General features: G+C 36.7%; 1 protein-coding gene across 8 annotated transcripts in view; it reads right to left on the bottom strand.

Annotated features, from left to right (window-relative positions):
* KNL1 (kinetochore scaffold 1) overlaps positions 1–20439 on the bottom strand; it is an 86676-nt gene that overhangs the window by 25662 nt on the left and 40575 nt on the right. For 6 of the 8 annotated variants that reach the window (XR_004959335.1, XR_004959330.1, XM_036260029.1 and 3 more), the window contains exons 6-13: positions 16484–16536; positions 16223–16256; positions 15207–15244; positions 9768–9820; positions 3879–8945; positions 1127–1265; positions 644–711; positions 177–275 (exon numbers count right to left, since the gene is read on the bottom strand). Coding sequence is in view for 6 of the 8 variants with exons in the window: in XM_036260029.1 (XP_036115922.1) it covers positions 177–275; positions 644–711; positions 1127–1265; positions 3879–8945; positions 9768–9820; positions 15207–15244; positions 16223–16256; positions 16484–16536 (5551 nt within the window). In the remaining 2 variants the exon portion in view is untranslated. Of the gene's footprint in view, positions 1–176; positions 276–643; positions 712–1126; positions 1266–3878; positions 8946–9767; positions 9821–15206; positions 15245–16222; positions 16257–16483; positions 16537–19374; positions 19393–20439 lie in introns of those variants that run through there. The other 2 variants (XM_036260045.1, XM_036260037.1) reach the window with 2 other exon arrangements.

Raw genomic sequence — 20439 nt, 5'->3', positions numbered from 1 at the left:
TATTGATTTTTATGCTAACCACAAATTATAGCTATTATAGAAAAACTTTTACAGGAAAATTTACGTCCTTAGATTCTTTTTTTCCCCCTGAATAAAAGCTTGCTTTGATGCAGTTTAGTAAATAAGTATAATATATTCTAACCGAGGCAACTATTTTGCCAAGAAATTGCACTTACTTTGGCTGGGAGAGTGCTCTGTCGGGGTTTCTGTATCAAAATGTGGACTTGAAGAAGTATAAAGAATTCCTTTATTGTTATTCTCCCATCTTTGAGTTTCTGAGGAAAGAAAAAAAAGTTTGCATGACTATTCAAGGTGAACTCGTTGATTATAACCACCTTATTTGTACTTTGCATATATTTGTGAAAATACTATACAGATATCTGTAGGCTGTACATGAATAGATTTTATCTAAAATTTATTTCTTAAGGTTATTCAGTAACAGTAGAATTGGGGAAAAAACAACAACAAAAAAAAACTTAAGTCTTCTAATCATTATTTCTACTGCCATGCTGGGTTCTTAACAGAGAAAAGAAAATTCATCTTCTATATATTTAAAACATTTCGTAATTTTTTTTAAATTAAAAAAAGAGAAAACAAAATAAGGAAATTAATTACATTAGAAATGGGAAATCCTTTAACATACCTCCTTCAAGCTCTCTTCACAAATAGTGTCTGTGAGAAACTGTGATTCCATTTGACTATTACGGTACGCTATAAGTAAGGTAAATTCAGGTGATGAACAAGTCAAAATTAAATTGTAAACTTAATTTTAGTTATCATTCAGGTTTATGTGTGGTTTATACTCCTGAAGCTATCCTTTAGGATCTTGCTGGAAAGACAGTCATTTGTAGAGCAAAGTATATTACACTTTAAGTCTCCATTCAATATTTCTCTACTGAGTATAAGCCTCTTAAAAAAATTGATCTACTCCATGTAGTTACTTCACTTCTCTATTTATTAAAATAGCTAAGAATTAAATATAAAGTAAACATTATTTTACTTACCAACTATTTATAACCCCCAAATTTATAACAAATTTCAAACATCTCCTGAACTGAAATACATTTATTATTAGTCAAGTAAGCAGATGACTTGTATTAGTTAGCTTTCATGAAGATTATCTTACTGCTGAAGTCCAGAGAGGTTCCATCAGCCTTGATCGAATCCAGAGAACTGCTGCAACTAGATGGGGTCCTGCCCAGGCTTTTTATCAATATACTGTTAGCATTTTTATCTATATCCCCTTCAACATGGTGATCAAAAATCTGAAATTATCAATTAAGGAACATCATTAGGATAAAGTTATAATACGGAATACTTATAGTGATTAAATGTTTGTTGATCACTAACAGAAATACTTCTAACATAAATTTTATGTATAAATCTTAGAAGATCCCTTAGCAAAGAATTAGAATAAATAACAGGCAACTGAAGCCTTTAGAGTTAAAAGTAATTTTATTTTAAAATACATAGAGATAGCTTTGTGCATTACACTGTATAAGCAAATTATTTCTCAAATGTTATCTAAGTTACAGTCAGATCTTATGAGCTATCAAATGTTGACCTATCCAATTATTCAACTACTAGCCACCAGGGTCAGGGCTATCACACTGCAGAAAACCAGAAGAGAAAATTGGCTGTATATGGTGTCCCTGGCTAGAGTACAGAAAAGAAACTTTATTTCCAGGCTTTAGTACTTTCTTGTTTTGGTAACCAAAACTCCTTTGGTTGAAGTCAAATAAGTCATGTGATGCTTTTTTTATCATTTTAATCATTTGACTTTACAGCCTTAAATGTTATTTTCGTCTACCTACTTACATATATTTTTGAGGACATTATATTCTTTATCTAAATGCTAGAATGTAAGCTTCATGAGAGCAGATTTTTGTCTATAAATTCCCACTGAGGCATTCCTGGCAATCTAAATAGTACCTAGGACATGGCAGACACTCAATAAATATTTATTGAACAAAACAGTACTAATTTTCATAGAACCTATTCAGGTATACATTTTATATTACTGATACTACTTTCTCAAAGCTTCACAGACAAACCATTCCCTCAACACCTCATGTTATAGAACTGTTAATCATCTTCTAAGCTTATGTATTCCTTAAGAGTTTGTTTTCTTTATTTATCCTCACCCGAGGACATTTTTTTCCATTTTTTGCACAGACAGAGTGGGAGGGAGAGAGAGGAAGAGAGAGAGAGAGAGAAACATCGATGTGAAAGGGACACATCGAGTGGCTGCCACCCGCACGACCAACCAGGACCGGGGACAAACTGCAACCGAGGTACATGCCCTTAGCGGGAACCGAACCCGGGTCTCTCCAGACCGCAGGCCGACGCTCTAACCGCTGAGCCAAACCGGCCAGGGCTTAAGCTTTGTTTTCTATGAACCTCTGATACTTTAAAAATATATTACTGATTTTTATTTATTTATTTTTTAATCTTCACCAGAGGATATATTTTCCATTTATCTTTAGATAGAGTGGGAGGGCGGGAGGGGGTAGAGGGGAGGGAGGGAGGAGAGAGAGAGAGAGAGAGAGAGAGAGAGAGAGAGAGAGAGAGAGAGAGAGACTGGTTGCTTCCTGCAAGACCCCTGCCAACCCCTACCGAGGGATTGAGCCTGCAATCTGGGTAGGTGCCTTGGCGGGGAATCCAACCCGCAACCTTTTGCAGCCCAGACGACGCCCAACCAGCTGTTACACCAGCCAAGGCAAACGTCTGATACTTTTAATCTTTATTTTTCCACTTATAAAACTCTGAGTGACAGGTTTTATTCTTCCAAATTATCCAAATCAGTATCCCTTTACTTTAAAGATTTATTAATTGTTTTAGAGAGAGAGAAAGAGAGAGGGGGAGAGAGAAACATCTATATGATATGAGAGCGGAACACTGACTGCTGCCTGCACACACCCTACCAGGGATAGAGCTTGAAACCTGGACATGTGCCCTGACCAGTAACTGAACCAGCAATCTTTTGGTGCACAGAAAGATGCCCAACCGAGCCATATGGGCCAGGGCAGTGTCCCTCAACTTTAATATCTACAACATCTACAACCTCGTTCATAAATACAAAATCTCACTTCACTTTGAGATATTGGGCTTGACCTACTCATTTTCCCATCCACTAAAGAAATGGACTTTTAGCCCTGGCTGGTTTGGCTCAGCGGTTGGAGCGTCGGCCTGCGGTCCTGAGAGACCCGGGTTCAGTTCCCGCTAAGGGCGCGTACTTCGGTTGCAGTTTGTCCCTGGCCCTGGTCGGTCGTGCGGGTGGCAGCCACTCGATGTGTTCCTTTCACATCGATGTTTCTCTCTCTCTCTGTTCCTCTTTCTCCCTCCCACTCTACCTGAACAAAAAATGAAAAAATGTCCTCGGGTGAGGATAAAAAAAAAAAAAAAAAAAAAAAAGAAAAAAAAAAAAAAAAAAAAAGAAATGGACTTTTAGTTTCTCCATATCCTCATTAGCCAAGAAAATTCAGTCCAGCTTTTCTTTTGCATAATAAAAAAACTTTTTACCCTCCAAATATTTATAACACTGAAGATAACTTTTCAAACTACTTATATCCTGCCTAGAAATTTTCATATGCAAAACCATGAGAAATCACCAGAGGTAACAGAATATTCAGAATTATACAATTTCAACATTAATTTTTGTACTACTTTCCATTTCATTTTTTGTGACTATTTGTCACTTCAAATTGTTAAGTCTAGCTGTTAGTCAAGTAATTCCTTAACATTCTACAAAGAAATATTTCCTCAGGCCTATAATAGAAAATATGCAATTCATGATTACCCAAGACTAAAATTAAAAATCAAGACTGCGCATACATTTTTAAAAATCAAAACATTCCTTAGTTCAAGACAGAGCTCACCTGCTGATCTTGTGCAGTATCACTAAACTTAATCTCACTTTTTCTGACTTTTTTCTCATTCTGAATATCATCATCGTCTGGTACCCAAGTTCTTTTTTGGCTATTGTAGGTTTCTTTCATTTTATTTTCAGATGGTGAAATCTCTTTTTGGTGTGTCTCAATCAAAGCCTTTTCCTCAGTTTCTATGCTAATAGAGTCTGCGGAATTAATCTCACCAGGATATACAGGAAGATTTTCCTCATTTATATACTGAGATGGACTTAAGTTCAGTTTATCTGAAATAAATTCAATGCCCGAATCTTTACTGGAGACTGGTGGAGTTTCTAAGTGGTTTAAATCAGCTGTATCTGATGGAATCTGCTTCAGGTCATCAATACCAGTGACACTACAATTTCTCTTGTTTGGCAATCTGGGCAAAAATATTCCCAAAGAACATCTCCTCACTTTATCTTTTACAACTGTCATTGATGGCACAGAGTTGGTTTCAGCTCCGTTATGAAAAAATTTATTTTCTTCATCTCTATCATCTTTAACATTGTTGGACACTGTGTTAATATTATTTATTTCTGTAGCTTGCACTATACTCATATCACTGTCTGCCTTATTTACTAATTCAAGTAATTGTTTCGGAAAAGGTGGTATATGAATAGCTTGGAAATCTAAAAATTCTTCAGTTTTCCCATTCAGATTTGGTTTGCTACTAAAACTTGCAGCATTAGATGCAATTACAGGCTCTGATGCTTCTTTAGGATTGGCATGAGTTTGGATAACTTGCTTAGTCAAGTCTGAATTACTGTGAAAGTCTGTGTCTATTTTACATTTAGCTGTTTGGATATTTTTCTTCAGTTCTTTTTCACAGGCTACAGTAAACTGTTTCTCATTGAGCATTTTGGACTCGTTTTCAAATGCGGGAACAGAGGAATTTCTTATAACAATATTTAAGCTCTTACTTCCAGCTTTAGACAATATTGTTTTATCCTTATTAATAATACTCTGTCCTTGTTGAGGTAATGGAGGTAAGTGGGTTGAGAGATGAGGCTGAGAACCAACACAAACATCATCAACAAAGGTCTGCTTTAAACTGTGTTCTGCATTATGAACAATGTCTTCCATTTGATCCTCTGGAAGCTTAAAAGATACTTGCTTTGAATCAAGTTCGGTCACGTTTCCCAAATCCTGACCATATACTAAAGTTTGGTTAGTTAATAGATTTTGGTGCTCCTTAATCAGGTCTTGATCTTTGAGCACTGTTATGACACAGTTACCTGACTGTCCTTTGGTATTAGTTTGAATAACTGTTTCCTTCTCTAACAAAGAACAAGGAGCAGAGAGAGGCAGTCCATCAGATTTCAAGTAATATTCACTGGTTAAACTGTTTGCATAAGCAAGATCATTTTGCACTGGGCAATCACTGGCTTTCTCATCTTGATCACATAAGGACATGACATTCCCTTCCAAATTATCAAAATAGGAAATAACATTTGGTAAACAGGAATAATTATCACTGGATCCACAAACAGCAGGTGCATGACTATTTGCAAAATCTACATTTCTATCTGTGCTATTTAAGTGGCAGCTTTCAAGTTTGGCTTTTTCCAAAGTATAGGCCTGGTCTACAACTTTTGCCATGACCTTTTCATCTGTAGCAGTACTACGGAATGTGATGATTTCTGTCTTGCCTTGATCCCCAGACAATGTATTAGAATAGGGTATCACATGATGTTTTGGCTCAGCTTGGAGAACAATTTTGTTTTCTACAGCCTGTGCTTGTCTTTTAGAGATTTCTTGAACAGAGCTACTACCATCCTTAGGAAAAGAAACACCCAAGGTTTTTCTTTTTGTTACTGCTAATTTAGGGCACTCTTGAAGTATTTTCTCTGTGGCTTGACAATCAATGAAAGCCGTATGGGACTTGGTGACTTCCAGATCACTGTGATTATCTATAAACACCACAGTATTTTCCATAGGTCTAGTGGTTATTTTAACTGGTGAGACAGTTTCACATTCTATGGCAGTTGTGTGACTTCTAGTGACCTCCATGTCATCCTGCCCACATGTATACAAAACAGTTTTCGAAGTTCCTGCCAAAGGCACCAAAGAGGAGTCTTTTCTGTCTTCCAGGGCACTTTTGTTATTTATTTCCACTGTACAACTCTGGATGATGTCTACATCATTTTTATCATTACTTGAAAATGCAATGGGCTTGTCATTTTTTAGTCTAAGGCTTTTCCTTCTTTGACTTTTGCCTGACAGAGGTTCATTCAGAAATTCAGGCTTTTGTACATCTTTGTTATTTTTCCAAATGGTTGATGTAGACACTTCCATGTTCTCATGAGCTATAAATCCTACAGCTTTTTCTACAGGACCACTAGACCGTTCCCCACATAGTGTTAGCTGGTTGACTTTTGCTGCTGAATGGTTACTTTCACCATTCTCTGGAAAGAAAACACTCTCCTCGTCAGGAGAAGTCACTTTTGGTTTTCCTAGGCTTTTCCTTTTGGATAATTCAAAGTCGGATCTGTCTGGAGGCACAGTTCCTTCCTTCGCTTGGTAGTCAATGAAAACAGTGTGGGACTTTGTCATTTCTAGTTCATCGTGATTATCTGTAAACATTACAGTTTTGTCCACAGGCCTGGTAGTTACTTCATCTGGTGAGACAGTTTCACATTCTATGGCAGTTGTGTGACTTCTAGTGACCTCCATGTCATCCAGCCCACATGGATACAAAACAGTTTTCGAAGTTCCAGCCAAAGGCACTAAATGGGAATCATGTTTATCAAATAAAGGTCTATGATTTATTTTCAATGTATAACTTTTGGTGATATCCATATCATTCTCATCACCCTCTGAAAATATAACAGTCCTATCAATTTTTAATCTGTCAATACTTTCCTTTCCACAAATTTTGACATCTTTCAATTCATTCAGAAATCTAGGTTTCTGCACACTTCTGCCCTCCAACACATCCATATCATTAAAAATAAACACTCCAGTTTTTTCTATAGGAGTTTTATTAAATTTTCCAACATTTACAGCTACCTGTCTGTTTATTAGTTGGCTGTTAGTATTTTCTAAGTTAGTCTTATCAAGTTCTTGTACTTCAGAAGGACCAAATCCAATGACAACAGTATGACTCTTGGTTAAATCCATATTTTGCTCCTTTTCTGAACAAATAATTATCTTGTCATGAGTACAGTCAAGGGTGAGACTGTTTGAACTTTTTCTCAGTGACTCAGGCAGATTAGAATCCTGGCCTGGTACAGATTTTACTATATGACTGTTAACAGCATTATTATGATTTTCCATGGCAGATCGTCCTTCTGATGAAAATAGTTTTGTGGTGGAAAACAAAGATTGCTCACATAAAACTGTATTTCTATTCTTTCCCAGTGCTACTTGTTTATTAAGATCTCCACCAGAGCATACTATATTATAGCTTGTTGCTTTGTCCTGGTTAATATCAACTGACTGAGGAGAAACTTTATGGAGAGAGGGTGAAATCTTCAAAACTTGATCTATTTCTTTGCCCCAGGTGTCAGTTAGGATGTTTTTAGATATTATTTTTGGTTGTCGGGATAGTTCATTATGACTTTTGGCCATTTTTTCCCATTCATCTAAAAGGTTTTTGCTGTCAGAGTGAGATTTACTGGCATCCTCTGATGCTACATTATAAGATGCAAGAACAGCTTGACTTCCTAAATTAGTTGTGTGACATTTAGTCAAATCCTCATCTTCACCTGCAAAAATTACAGTCTTTTTGCCAGTCAATGAAACAGAAACAGGATTTGCCTGATCCTGTTGTAATTTTCCCTTAGATATATGAGGAATTGAGCTACAATTTAAATTCATTTCCTCATCTTTTGACATAGTTATGTGATTTTGGAGCATCATTTCTTTTTCAGATATTGGTATGGCTGTTATCTGTACATTTGTCTGACCTTCTTTAAAAATCTGATTATCTATTGCAACTGTGTGACTCTTGGTAATGTCCATGCTATCCTCTCCTGAATAAATAGTTTTCTCTATGAGAAGAGAGTTGGGATCTGGATTATAATATATTTTGGCACAATTACGGTCATGCTTTGGCAAATTTTTTTCCTCTTTCATACTTGAAAAACACTTGGTCAGTTCCATGGCATCATTACAACTAGAATACATAACTGTCTTATAATCTTGAATTGCTGGATTGGAACATATAGATTCTGGGATCATGGCGAATGTTCTGACATCTTGATTAGAAGTCTGTGTGACTGTGTGAGTTTCTGTCCCCATAACGTGACCTCTGGTAATATGTATTTCACCTTTAGGGTTTAAGGAAGAGTCTGGAAAAGCAGCATTTGATTTATTCTCAAAGAATGTCTTCTTTCCTGGAGCTTTAGTTGTACAATCTGTTGTAACATCCATCATGACAGTCTGAGTTTTATTTTCTATTTCAGATAAATTATCTGCTGAGGGTAAAATTTGTAGAGTGTGGTTTATTGTCAAGTCCATTAAGTCATTGCCATAAACTGTAATATCATCACTTTTGAATTCTCTTAAGCTGGCCTCACTGGATGTGGGAACCAAACTCTGAATATTGGCTGTATGACACTGGGTGAAATTCATCCCATCATCTTGTTCTTGAAAGATTCTAGTTATATTACTGCTATTTTCATCTACATTAAGGGAAACATGCATTTGATGTACGGAAGAGGCCTCAGGTTCTTTGGAATGAAGAGACAGCTCAGAATTTTCTTTATCAGGTCCTGTAGAAAAAGCATTAAATTTCGCTGTTTTCAATCTTTTTATGAAGTTATTGAAATTTATTTTCTTTTCTGAATTAGTATTTTGATCCATGGAAAAATTTAATTCTTTTTTCATTCTTGAATCCTCAGTGTGAAGCTTTAAGTTAGCCAGAAACGATGTGGTATCTATCTTGGTGGACTTTTCACTTTTTGCATTATCTAAAAGGCCTTTGGTAATCATCACGGTGTGACTTGCTGTCAGGTCCATCTGATTTTCATCTGAAAAGATGACTGTCTGGTCATTTGAATGTTTCTTTTCATGGTTGTGTTCTGTAATTGAAATCTAGAATGAAAGCAAAATATTTAAAAAATCAAATAAAATGAAAACTTTAAAAAAGGTATTTTATAACATGTACTATATAAATAATTATCACTGATGGTTTCATGATACATTGCTTTGTTTGAATCAATTGTGTGGTGTGTAGTATGTAATGTTATTAAAATTTATTCTATAGTCTTTGAATACTTGTAGTGTTTCCAGACAAATTAAAAGTTCAAGGTTAATTATACATCCATTAGAATGATTAAAAAATAAAAAGGACTGACAATACCAAATGCAAATATAATAAAAATTCTAATTACTGTATTAGATAGGTCATTCTGATTTTAAATAAAAAAGATTCAGAAAGGGTTAAGTGGATGATGGCTAATTCACAGAACACTGTACTCTTGGGAGTTGGGTTCTCTTTGAATCATAGTGCAGTGATTTTATTTGTTAGGATATGATCAAATTCATTGTTACTCAAAGTATGGTCTATAGACCAGTGCACTAGTAACACCCAGAAGATTGTTATAAGTATATAATCTCAGGGCCTATGCTAGATCTACTGGATAAGAATCTATATTTTAACAAAATCCTGAGATGATTCCTATGCCCATTAAAATTTGAGGAGTCCTGATACAACTAATATATTTTCCCTGTTACTTAAACTGGCAGTAATTTAACTTTCCATAGTTAACTTAAAGGGTAGGAAGTTTTTCCAGTCTATGGGTCCATTTAGGTAGGTAACCCCTAAATCTTGCCATTACCATTAAATTCTGAGTTTTCAAAAGTTTTAACTGTTAAGGAAAATTAAAATACAAAAGCACTTGCATTAACTCATACCTCTCTCTGTTGCATCTGGGTCTGAATGGGAGCACTAAGCAATGTGTTCATTCCTATTGAGAAAAAAAGAAAAAACTATAGTTAGTGACAAAAATATATATCACCAAGAGCCTAACTTTCCTTTTGTTTAGGTTCTTCATCAGTTACAGGTTCAGTAGCCCCTATTCAGTGGATTTGCTTTTTGCGGTCTCACTTATCTTGGTCGACCATGGTCTAAAAATATTAAATGGAATATTCCAGAAATAATTCATAAGTTTTAAATTGCATGCCATTCTGAGTAGCAATATGAAATCTTAAGCCATCCTGCTTCATTCTGCCTGGGACATGAATCATCCGTTAGTCCAGCATACCCACACTGTATATACTGCCTGCCTGTTAGTCACTTATTAGCCATCTTGGTTATCAGATCTATTGTGCTTGTGTTAAAAAAATAACCTTGCCCTAGCTGGTTTGGCTCAGCGGTTAGAGCGTCGGCCTGTGGTCCAGAGAAACCTGGGTTCGGTTCCCGCTAAGGGCATGTACCTCGGTTGCAGTTTGTCCCTGGCCCTGGTTGGGTCGTGAGGGTGGCAGCCACTCGATGTGTCCCTTTCATGTCAATGTTTCTCTCTCTCTCTCTTTTCCTCTCTCTCCCTCCCGTTCTAGCTGATCAAAAAATGGAAAAATGTCCTCGGGTAAGGATAAAAAAAACCTTATTTTACTTTCTAATAGCCCCAAAGTGCAAGAGTAGTGATGCTGGCCATTAGAATATGCTTCCTTTAAGTGAAAAGGTAAAATTTCTCCACTTGCTAGAAAAAGAAAAAAAAAAATGTATGCTGAGGTTGCTAAAGTCTGTGATAAGAACAAATCTTCTATATGCCTAATTTTTTTTTTTAATCCTCACCCGAGGACACTTTTCAATATTTTGTTCAGATAGAGTGGGAAGGGGAGAGAGAAACATCGATGTGAAAGGGACACATTGAGTGGTTGCCACCCACACAACCCAACCAGGGCCGAGGACAAACTGCAACCGAGGTATGTGCCCTTAGCGGGAACCGAGCCCAGGTCTCTCCGGACCCCAGGCCAAGGCTCTAACCGCTGAGCCAAACCGGTCAGGGCTTCTATATGCCTAATTTAAAAAATTTTTAAATATGTTTTTATTGATTTTTTAAGAGAGACAGGAAGGGAGAGATAGATAGAAACTTTGATGTGAGAGAGAAACATTGATCAGCTGCCCCTGCACAACCCCTATTGGGGATCAAGCCCACAACCCGGGAATGTGCCCTGACCAGGAATCGAACCAGGACCCCTCAGTCCATGGGACGACATTCAATCCACTGAGCCACACCAGCCAGGCCTATTTGCCTAATTTATAAATTTACTTTATCATAGGTATGTATATCTAGGAAAAAACATAGCGTATATAGAATTTGGTATTATCTGTGATTTCAGATATCCACTGGGGGATATTTCCCATTGATAAGGGGGGACTACTATATTTACTAAAGATTTATTAGTTATTAAGCCCTTTGTAAGGACTTAGATATTAAATTTTATTGACTTTAAATTGTCCTATGTTAGGGACAGAGACGGTTATTGTATTCTCTGTGTGACTAAATATTTTTAGAATGTGGTGCAAATTTTAAAAGTAGAAAATTTGGACTACTTTTTCCCCCCTTTACTTCTCCATTTTCATTTCCTGGATAGTGGCGGTTACATGGTAAAGAGTACCAACTGATCAGACTGAAATGTTAGGGTAAGATTTTGACATGTCTTTTATTCTGTGTTAATGAACCTAGACATTCCCATGACAAAATGAGCATTTTATAAAAATAATTCTAGAAGAGAAGAAAGTAGATTCAAGAAAAGATAAATCAATAAGGAAACTACTGTAATAGTTCAGATACAACATGATGACCATTTATGTCAGGGCAAGACACAATGAAAATGGAAATAAGAAATTAAACTCAAGACATTTTAGAATTAAAATATAAAGGTTTAGATAACAAACTATATTTTATTTATTTTGTTTTTGGGTTGTTTTTTTTTTTTTGGTACATGCCCCTAGCGGGAACAGAACTGGGGACTCTCTGGTCCGCAGGCCGACGCTCCAATCGCTGAGCCAAACTGGCCAGGGCTGTTTTGGGTTAAAAAAATTTTTTTTTTACTTTATTGGTTTTAAAGAGAGAGGAAGGAAGAGGGAGGGAGAGAGAAACACTGATGAGAGAGAACATTGACTGGCTGCCTCCTGCATGCCCCCAACTGGGGATTGGGCCCAAAACCTAGGCATGTGCCCCAACCAGGAATCAAACCAGTGACCTCTTGGTGCATGGGTCAACGTTCAACCACTGAGCCACACCGGCAAGGCAAAAAACTATACTTTAAAGATATGGGATTAAAGATACTATAATAGGAAAGAAAACACATTTAAAAATACTTAAGCTTAAAGGCCCTGGCTGGTGTGACACAGTTGGTTGGAATGTTGTCCCATACACCTGCATACAAGAAGCAACCAATCACCCTGGCTGGTTTTGCTTAGTGGTTAAGAGCGTCGGCCTGTGAACCAGAGAATCCTGGGTTCGATTTCCACTAAGTGCACGTACCTTGCTTGCAGTTTGTCCCCACCCGGTTGAGGTCATGTGGGTGGCAACCACTCCATGTGCCTCTCTCTCTCTTCCCCCCTCTCTCCCTCCCACTTTATCTGAAGATAAATGCAAAAATGTCCTCAGGTGAAGATTAAAAAAGAAAGGAGCAACCGATGGATGTTTCTCTCTCCACCCCCACTCTTTCCCTGTCTCTCTTCTCCTCCCTCTAAAAATCAATGAACAGCCCTGGCCAGTTTGGCTCAGCAGATGAAGTGTCAGCCTGCGGTCCAGAGAGACTTGGGTTCGGTTCCCGCTAAGGGTGCGTACCTCGGTTGCAGTTTGTCCCCGGCCCTGGTTGGTCGTTCGGGTGGCAGCCACTAGATGTGTCCCTTTCACGTCGATGTTTCTCTCTCTCTCTCTTCCTCTCTCTCCCTCCCACTCTATCTTAACAAAAAATGGAAAAAAATGTCCTTGGGTGAGGAAAAAAAAAAAAAATTAATGAACATGTCCTCGGGTGAGGATTAAAAAAAAATAATAATAATAAATAAAAATAGGCCCTGGCTGGTGTGGCTCAGTTGGTTGGAATATCATTCTGTGCATCAAAGGGTCTTGAGTTCAATTCCTGGTCAGAGAACATACCTGGGTTGTGGGTTCAATCCTAGTCGGGGTGTTTATGAGAGGCAACTGATCAATGTTTCCCTCTCACAACAATGTTTTTCTCTCACATTCGTTTATCTCTTTCTCTCTCTCCAAAATCAATACAATTAAAACACAAAACGAAAAAATTAAAATAAAAGCAAATCTTTAGAACATTTCAAAGAGTTTACAGCAACCTTGATTAAACATGATGAAGTAATTATAGGCTTTTTATTGGAAGCCCTATTTATCAAGTTTCCACTCATTTATTTAACAAATAGTGCTTCTGAACCTATTATGTGACCCAAAACAACTATCTACTAAAGCACAAAGAGAAGACTAAATTTCTGGACTCACAAAGTTCATATTTTAACAAGAGAGCCAGAAGTAAATAGCAAAACTACAATGTGATAAATTCTATGATAGACTGAGAGTAAAAGGAGTGTTGTGTCCTGGTCGATGTTGCTCAGTGGTTAGTGTCAGCCCACACACCAAAGGGTCGCAGGTTCGATTCTTGATAAAGGGCACATACCTGGGTTGCATGTTCAATCCCTGGCTCTGGTCAGGGTGTCTGTGGGAGGCAACCAATTGATTGATGTGTCTCTTATATTAATGTTTCTCTCTCTCTCTGTTTCTCTCTCTCTCTCTCTCTCTCTCTCTCTCTCTCTCTCCCAATCCCTCCTTCCCTTGTACTCCCTCTAAAAATCAATAGAAAAAATATCCTCAGGTAAGAATTAAAAAGAAAAGGAGTGCCCTGGCCGGTTTGGCTCAGCGGTTAGAGCATTGGCCTGCGGTCCGGAGAGACCCGGTTCCCGCTAAGGGCATGTACTTCGGTTGCAAGTTTGTCCCCGGCCCTGGTTGGTCGTGCGGGTGGCAGCCACTCGATGTGTCCCTTTCACATCGATGTTTCTCTCTCCCTCTCCCTCCTGCTCTATCTGAACAAAGAATGAAAAAGTGTCCTCGGGTGAGGATAAAAAAAAATAAAAAGAAATAAAAAGAAAAGGAGTGCTGTGAAAGCACAGGACAGAGTGACTAATTTCTTGGTTTTGTCAAAGAAGACTCCATTTAAGTCAGTATTTTTATTTCTTTTTTCTTTTTCTTTATGATTTGAGAGACAGAAGAAGGGAGAGGGAGAGAAAGATAGAAATATCAATGAGAGAGAACAACGTTCGGCTGCCTCCTGCATGCCCCTCACTGGGGATTTGGCCCACAACTTGGGCAAGTGCCCTGACTGGGAATCAAACTGGAGACCTCTTGGTGCCATGGTTCAACACTCAACCACTGAGCCCTTAATGTATGGTGCCAATTCATGTTACCAATTCATGATGGAATAAGGAGCTTGCAGCTAATATAAATCATATAGTATTTCCTTAATCAAGACAGCTTTGCTAAGAAAAAATGTTAGCTAACCTAACTGCAGCCTGCTGCCACAGCTGATTTACATTCAAGTGTAAATTCCTCTTTTGTCATGGATTGTAACAGTTTATGGACTGGTTACTTTGAATAGCACTGAAGTTAAGCTAAGTTAAGTAAAAAATGAGAAGACTGATAGGCAAACTGTAGTAGGAAGAGCATTTTAGGTAGAGAAAATAGCATATACAATGGATATAGGCAGGAAAATATTTCACATGGGGAATTGCAAATAGTTCCTCATGGGCTGGAGGAAAGGATGCCTATAAAAGAAAAAGAATAAGGTTGGAGAAGATAAGCCAAATCATAAAGGGCTTTTTAAGTGTACGCTGAGGAGTGTGGGTTTTATACAAAAAAAAAAGTTTCATTGAACAAATTTTAGCTAGGAGGCAATAGGATCAAATTTAGAAATATGTAGACTAAATTAAAAGGATAAGAAACTATATACAATAACCAAAAAAAGAATAAGAACTTGAATTCAAACAGTGGCAGAAGGTAGAGATAAAAGGTAACAGATTTGCATGATATTTAAGAGACGGGACAGAAAATGACAGTGGAATAAAATAGATACAGGGAAGCAAATGTTAAAAAATGTCTCAATTCCTGACTTGAGTGAATAGATCTGAGTGAGGGTCTAAGATAGAAAAAACAAGAGTGACAGCAGGTTTGGAAGAAATAAAGTAAATTTGTGAAACTGTAAATGGAAAATTCTGTGTAACGAACAGAGCTCTCTTCACACTCTCTTTTTCATGATTCTTTTAGGTATTACTTATCAAGAAATCTGGATGAAGAAAAAGGTATATGATAAGAAAAGTATTCTGATAGTACCCACCAGTAATCTCACAGTCATTATCTTCTGGATTCATAGTCCTAAAATTGAAAAAGTGTTTAAAAAATCTGTACCCCATACAATTACCAAGAATCACAACAGTTGAATAATAATGCCAATTGCCTTCTACATTTTATACCCACTAGTAATGAGTGATATTTTACCTACATATTCTTAACTGATTAGATGAAAAATTATATCTCAATATAGTCTTAAGTTTATATTTCTCTTTTAAAGATAAATATCTTTTCATTTGTTCAAGAGCTACTAGTATTTACTTTTCTATGTATTAATATTATAAAAATAAATTTAATGAAAAAATCTGAAGATTGGTACTGTTTCATAACAGCTGATACATTTAAGGATTTATATATAAAAAAAGAGTATTTCATCACTCTATTAATATGATTAGTTTTTAAAACTGATTTACTTTTTACAGATAGAGAGAAAGGGAGAGAGAGAAACAGTGATGGGAATCAAACTAGTATCTCTCAGTCCATGGCATGACACTCAATCCACTAAGCCTCTCGTCGGGCTCATCACTATATTAAAAGAGTAAGCTGTAGGCCCTGGCTCGTTTGGCACAGTGGTTATAGCATCGGCCTGTGGACCAAAGAGTCCCGGATTCGATTCCGACCAAGGGCATGTACCTTGGTTGCAGATCATCCCCAGTTCTGGTTAGGGTCATGCAGGAGGCAACCAATCGATGTGTCTCTTTCTCTCTCTTCCTCCTGCTCTATCTGAAGGCAAATGGAAAAATATCCTTGGGTGAAGATTAAAAATAAAAAACTAATAAAATAAGATATTTAAAAAATAAAAGAGTAAGCTGTACAATGTACATACTTATCAGATATAACAGTATATTAAATTCTGCAAAAAATGTGTTTTTTTAATTAATCCTAAGTATTCCACAAATGGGATACAAATATAAAAAACAAAAAGGATATTAATTTAAAAATTACTTTAATAGGAATATGTAACTTTTAAAATAAAATTTGAATCACATTTTCCTTACTCACTGTGTAAATAGAACATTTTCTCTTGCTTCTGTTTCTAAAAATTAAAAAAAAATTAAAAAATTTCAAGGATACACTGATAAAGCATTAGAAAAATTGCATAAGGACATTATCGACAATAAAAACAAAACTGCCCCTTCCAAGGCTCAAGTTATACTTTTTAAGCAATAAAATAAATAATAATTTATATCAATTATCTGGTTACATACCTATAGTAAAATTTTATACAAAACAGACTTAGCAGGGATTGCATTAATGTATTACCTGCAACCTCTGACTTTCTCACTATTTTCATATGTGATTCTGTCTGGAATACCCTAGAAAATAAAAGAAAGATAAATGAAAATCTGTAATTTTGAATTAGAACACTATGGTATTAATTTATACTCTTTTTATCTCAACATAATAAAGGCTATATATGACAAACCCACAACTAACATCATATTCAATGGGGAAAAACTAAAAGCATTTCCCTTAAGATAAGGAACAAGACAGAGATGTGTCCACTTTTACCACTCTTATTGAACATAGTACTAGAAGTCCTAGCCATAGTAATCAGACAAGAAGAAGAAATAAAGGCATCCAAATTGGAAAGGAAGAAGTAACACTGTCATTGTTTGCAGATGACATGATACTGTATATAGATAATCCAAACAAGTCCACCAAAAACCTAATAGAACTGATAAATTCAGTAACAGAATACAAAATAAATATCCAGAAATCAATTGCATTTTTATACACCAATAATGAACTATCAGAAAAGGAGATTAACAATCCCATTTACAATTGCATCAGAAAAATAAAATACCTAAAAATAAATTTAACCAAGGAGGTAAAAGACCTGTACATGAAAAATTTTAAGATAATGAAGAAAAAAACTGAAGAAGATATAAATAAGTGGAAGCATATATTGTGTTCATAGTTAGAAATAATTTACATCATTAAAATGTCCATGCTACCCAAAGCAATCTATAGAATCAATGCAATTCCTATCAAGATACCAATGGGAGCCCTGGCCAGTTTGGCTCAGCGGTAGAGTGTTGGCCCATGGACCAACGAGTCGCGGGTTCAATTCCGGTCAAGGGCACATAACTCGGTTGTGTTTCATCCCCAGCCCTAGTTGGGGTTGTGCGGGAGGCAGCCAGTCGATGTGTCTCTCTTATATCAGTGTTTCTTTCTCTCCTTCACTCCTACTCTATCTGAATATAAACAGAAAAATATCCTTGGGTGAGGATTACAAAAAAAAAAAGATATCAATGGGAGCCTGGCTAGATAGCTCAGTTGGTTATAGCATCATCCCAAGGTTGAGGGTTCAATCTCCAGTCAGAGCACATACAAGAATCAACCAATTAATGCATAAATAAGTGGAACAACAAATTGATGTTTCTCTCTCTATATATTCCCTTTCCTCTCTCTTTCTAAAAAACCAATCAATAATTTTTTTAAAAAGATATCAATGGTGTATTTCACAGAACTAGAACAAATATTCCAAAAATTATATGGAACCACAAAAGACCCAGAATAGCCACAGCAACCTTGAGAAAGAACAAAATTGGAGGAATCATGCTACCTGATACCAAACTATACTACACCAAATAATCAAAACAGCATGGTACTGGCATAAAAGCCAACATACAAATCAATGGACCAGAATAGACAGCTCAAAAATAAACCCACACCTATATGGTCAATTAATAGTTGACAAAGGAGGCAAGAACATAAAATAGGGTAAAGACAGTCTATTCAATAAATGGTATTGGGAAAAAATTAGACAGATACATGCGAAAAAATGAAACTAGACCATTTTCTTACACCATATGCAAGAATAAACTTAAAATGGGTTAAAGACTTGAATGTAATACTCAAAACCATAAAACTCCTAGAATAAAACATAAGCAGTAAAACCATGGACATTTCACTTAGTAATATTTTTTCCGATATATCTCCTTGGGCCAGGGAAACAACAAAAATAAACAAATGGGATTACATCACACTAAAAACTTTAGGCACAGCAAAGAAAAATATCAACAAAATTAAAAGCAACCCACTGAATAGAAGAACATATTTGTCAATGATGCATCTGATAGAGGTTAATATCCAAAATTTATTAAAAACAAAATGCATACACCTCAATACCAAATAAACAAATAATCCAATTAAATGGTTTGAGAGCCCAGCCAGTGTGGGTCAGTGGATTGTGTGCTGCCCCATGGACTGCAAGGTCCTGGTTCCCAGTCAGGGCACATGCCTAGGTTGTGGGCTCAGTCTCCAGCAGGGGACGTGCAGCAGGTAACTGATCGATGTTTCTCTCTCACATATTTCTATCATTCTCTCTAAAAAAAAAAAATCAATAAACAAACAAACATTTTTTTAAAAATGGGCTAAGAACCTGAATAGACACTTTTCCAAAGAGGACATAGAGATGGCCAGCAGACATATGAAAAGGTGCTCAACATCATTAACCATCAGAGAAAGGCAAATTAAAACCATAACAAGATATCACCTCACACCTGTCAGAATGACTATCATCAATAAATCCATAAACAAGTGTTAGGAAGGATCTGGAAAAGAAAGAACTCTTAAGCACTGTTGGTGGGAATGAAGATTAGTGCAGCCACTATGGAAAACAATATAGAGGTTCTTCAAAAAATTAAAAATGGAACTGCCTTATGACCCAGCAATTCCACTTCTGGGTATTTGTCTAAAGAAACTCAAAACACTAATTTGAAAGAATATATGCACCACTATGTTGACTGCAGCATTATTTATAATATCCAAGATATGGAAGCAACCCAAGAGCCCATCAACAGACAAGTGGATAAAAAAAAGCTGTGGTAAGATTACTTCGCCATAAAAAGGAATGAAATTTTACTATTTTCGACAGCATGGATGGTATGATAATTAAAACAAGTCAAAGAAAAACAAATATACCATATGATTTCACTTATAAGTGCAATCTAAAGAACACTATAAACAAACAAAACAGAAACAGATTCACAGATACAGAGAACTGACTGACAGTTGCAGGAGGAGATGGGGTTTGGGGACTGGGTGAAAAAGGTGAAGAAATAGAAAAATACAGATTGGTAGTTACAAAGCAGTCATGGGGATGTAAAAAACAACATAGGAAATATAGTTAATAATAATGTAATAACCATGTATGGTGCCTGGTGGGTACTGGAAATATTAGGGGAAACACTTTGCAAAGTTTATGATTGTCCAACCCCTGTGCTGTTCACCTGAAACGAATACAAAATAATACTGAATAGAAACTAATGGAAAAAAATGAAAAATTTTATACTATGTTTTGATAGGTAAAAAAAATTTGAGTTCAACTTCCTCTTTGCTATATCAGGTACTCTTATTTTATTTTTTTCTTTATTGATTTTAGAGAGAGAAAGGGAGAATGAGAGAAACATCGATGAGAGAGAACATAGATTAGCCACCTCCTGCATGCCCCCCTCTGGGGATTTGGCCCACAACCTGGGCATGTGCCCCAACTGGGAATCGAACCAGGGACTCTTGGTGCATGGGTCAATGCTCAACCACTGAACCACACCAGCCTGGCTATCAGATACTCTTAATATTTTAAATGCCAAAATTAGTTTACCACATTAAAATCTGTTAGTTTTTATTTTTATTTTTATCCTCACCCAAGGATATTTTTCCATTTATCTTCAGATAGAGTGGGAGGGTGAGAGAGAGGGAGAGAGAAAGAAACATTGATGTAAGAAAGAACAGGTTGTCTCCCACATGGCATGACCCCGACCAGGGCCAGAGTCCAAATCGCAACCAAGGTACATGCCCTTGACCGGAACTGAACCCGAGACTCATTGGTCTGAGGGACAACGCTCTAACCATTGAGCCAAACTGGCCAGGGCAAAAACTGTTAGTGTTTTAATGAGCTCTGACAGAATCATTATTTTTTTATGAGATCTTGTTTTCCTTTATTGATTTTTAGAGAAAGAGGAAGTGAGAGGGAGAGAGCGATAGGAACATCGATTAGAGAGAACACTGACTGGCTGCCTCCTGCATGCCCCCAACTGGGGATCAGGCCCACAACCTGGGCATGTGCCTTGACCGGGAATCAAACCAACGACCTCTTGGTGTATGGGTCGACGCTCAACCACTGAGCTACACCAGCCAGACAGAATCATTATTTTATTACTCCCAATAACCTAGATAATTTTATTCAGCAAACATTAAGTACTCACTATATA

The sequence above is a fragment of the Molossus molossus genome, unplaced genomic scaffold (assembly GCF_014108415.1).
Source record: "Molossus molossus isolate mMolMol1 unplaced genomic scaffold, mMolMol1.p scaffold_m16_p_1, whole genome shotgun sequence".
Classification (NCBI taxonomy): Eukaryota; Metazoa; Chordata; class Mammalia; order Chiroptera; family Molossidae; genus Molossus; species Molossus molossus.
The sequence above is the reverse complement of the archived record's forward strand: the minus strand, read 5'-3'. Positions and strand labels throughout refer to the sequence as shown.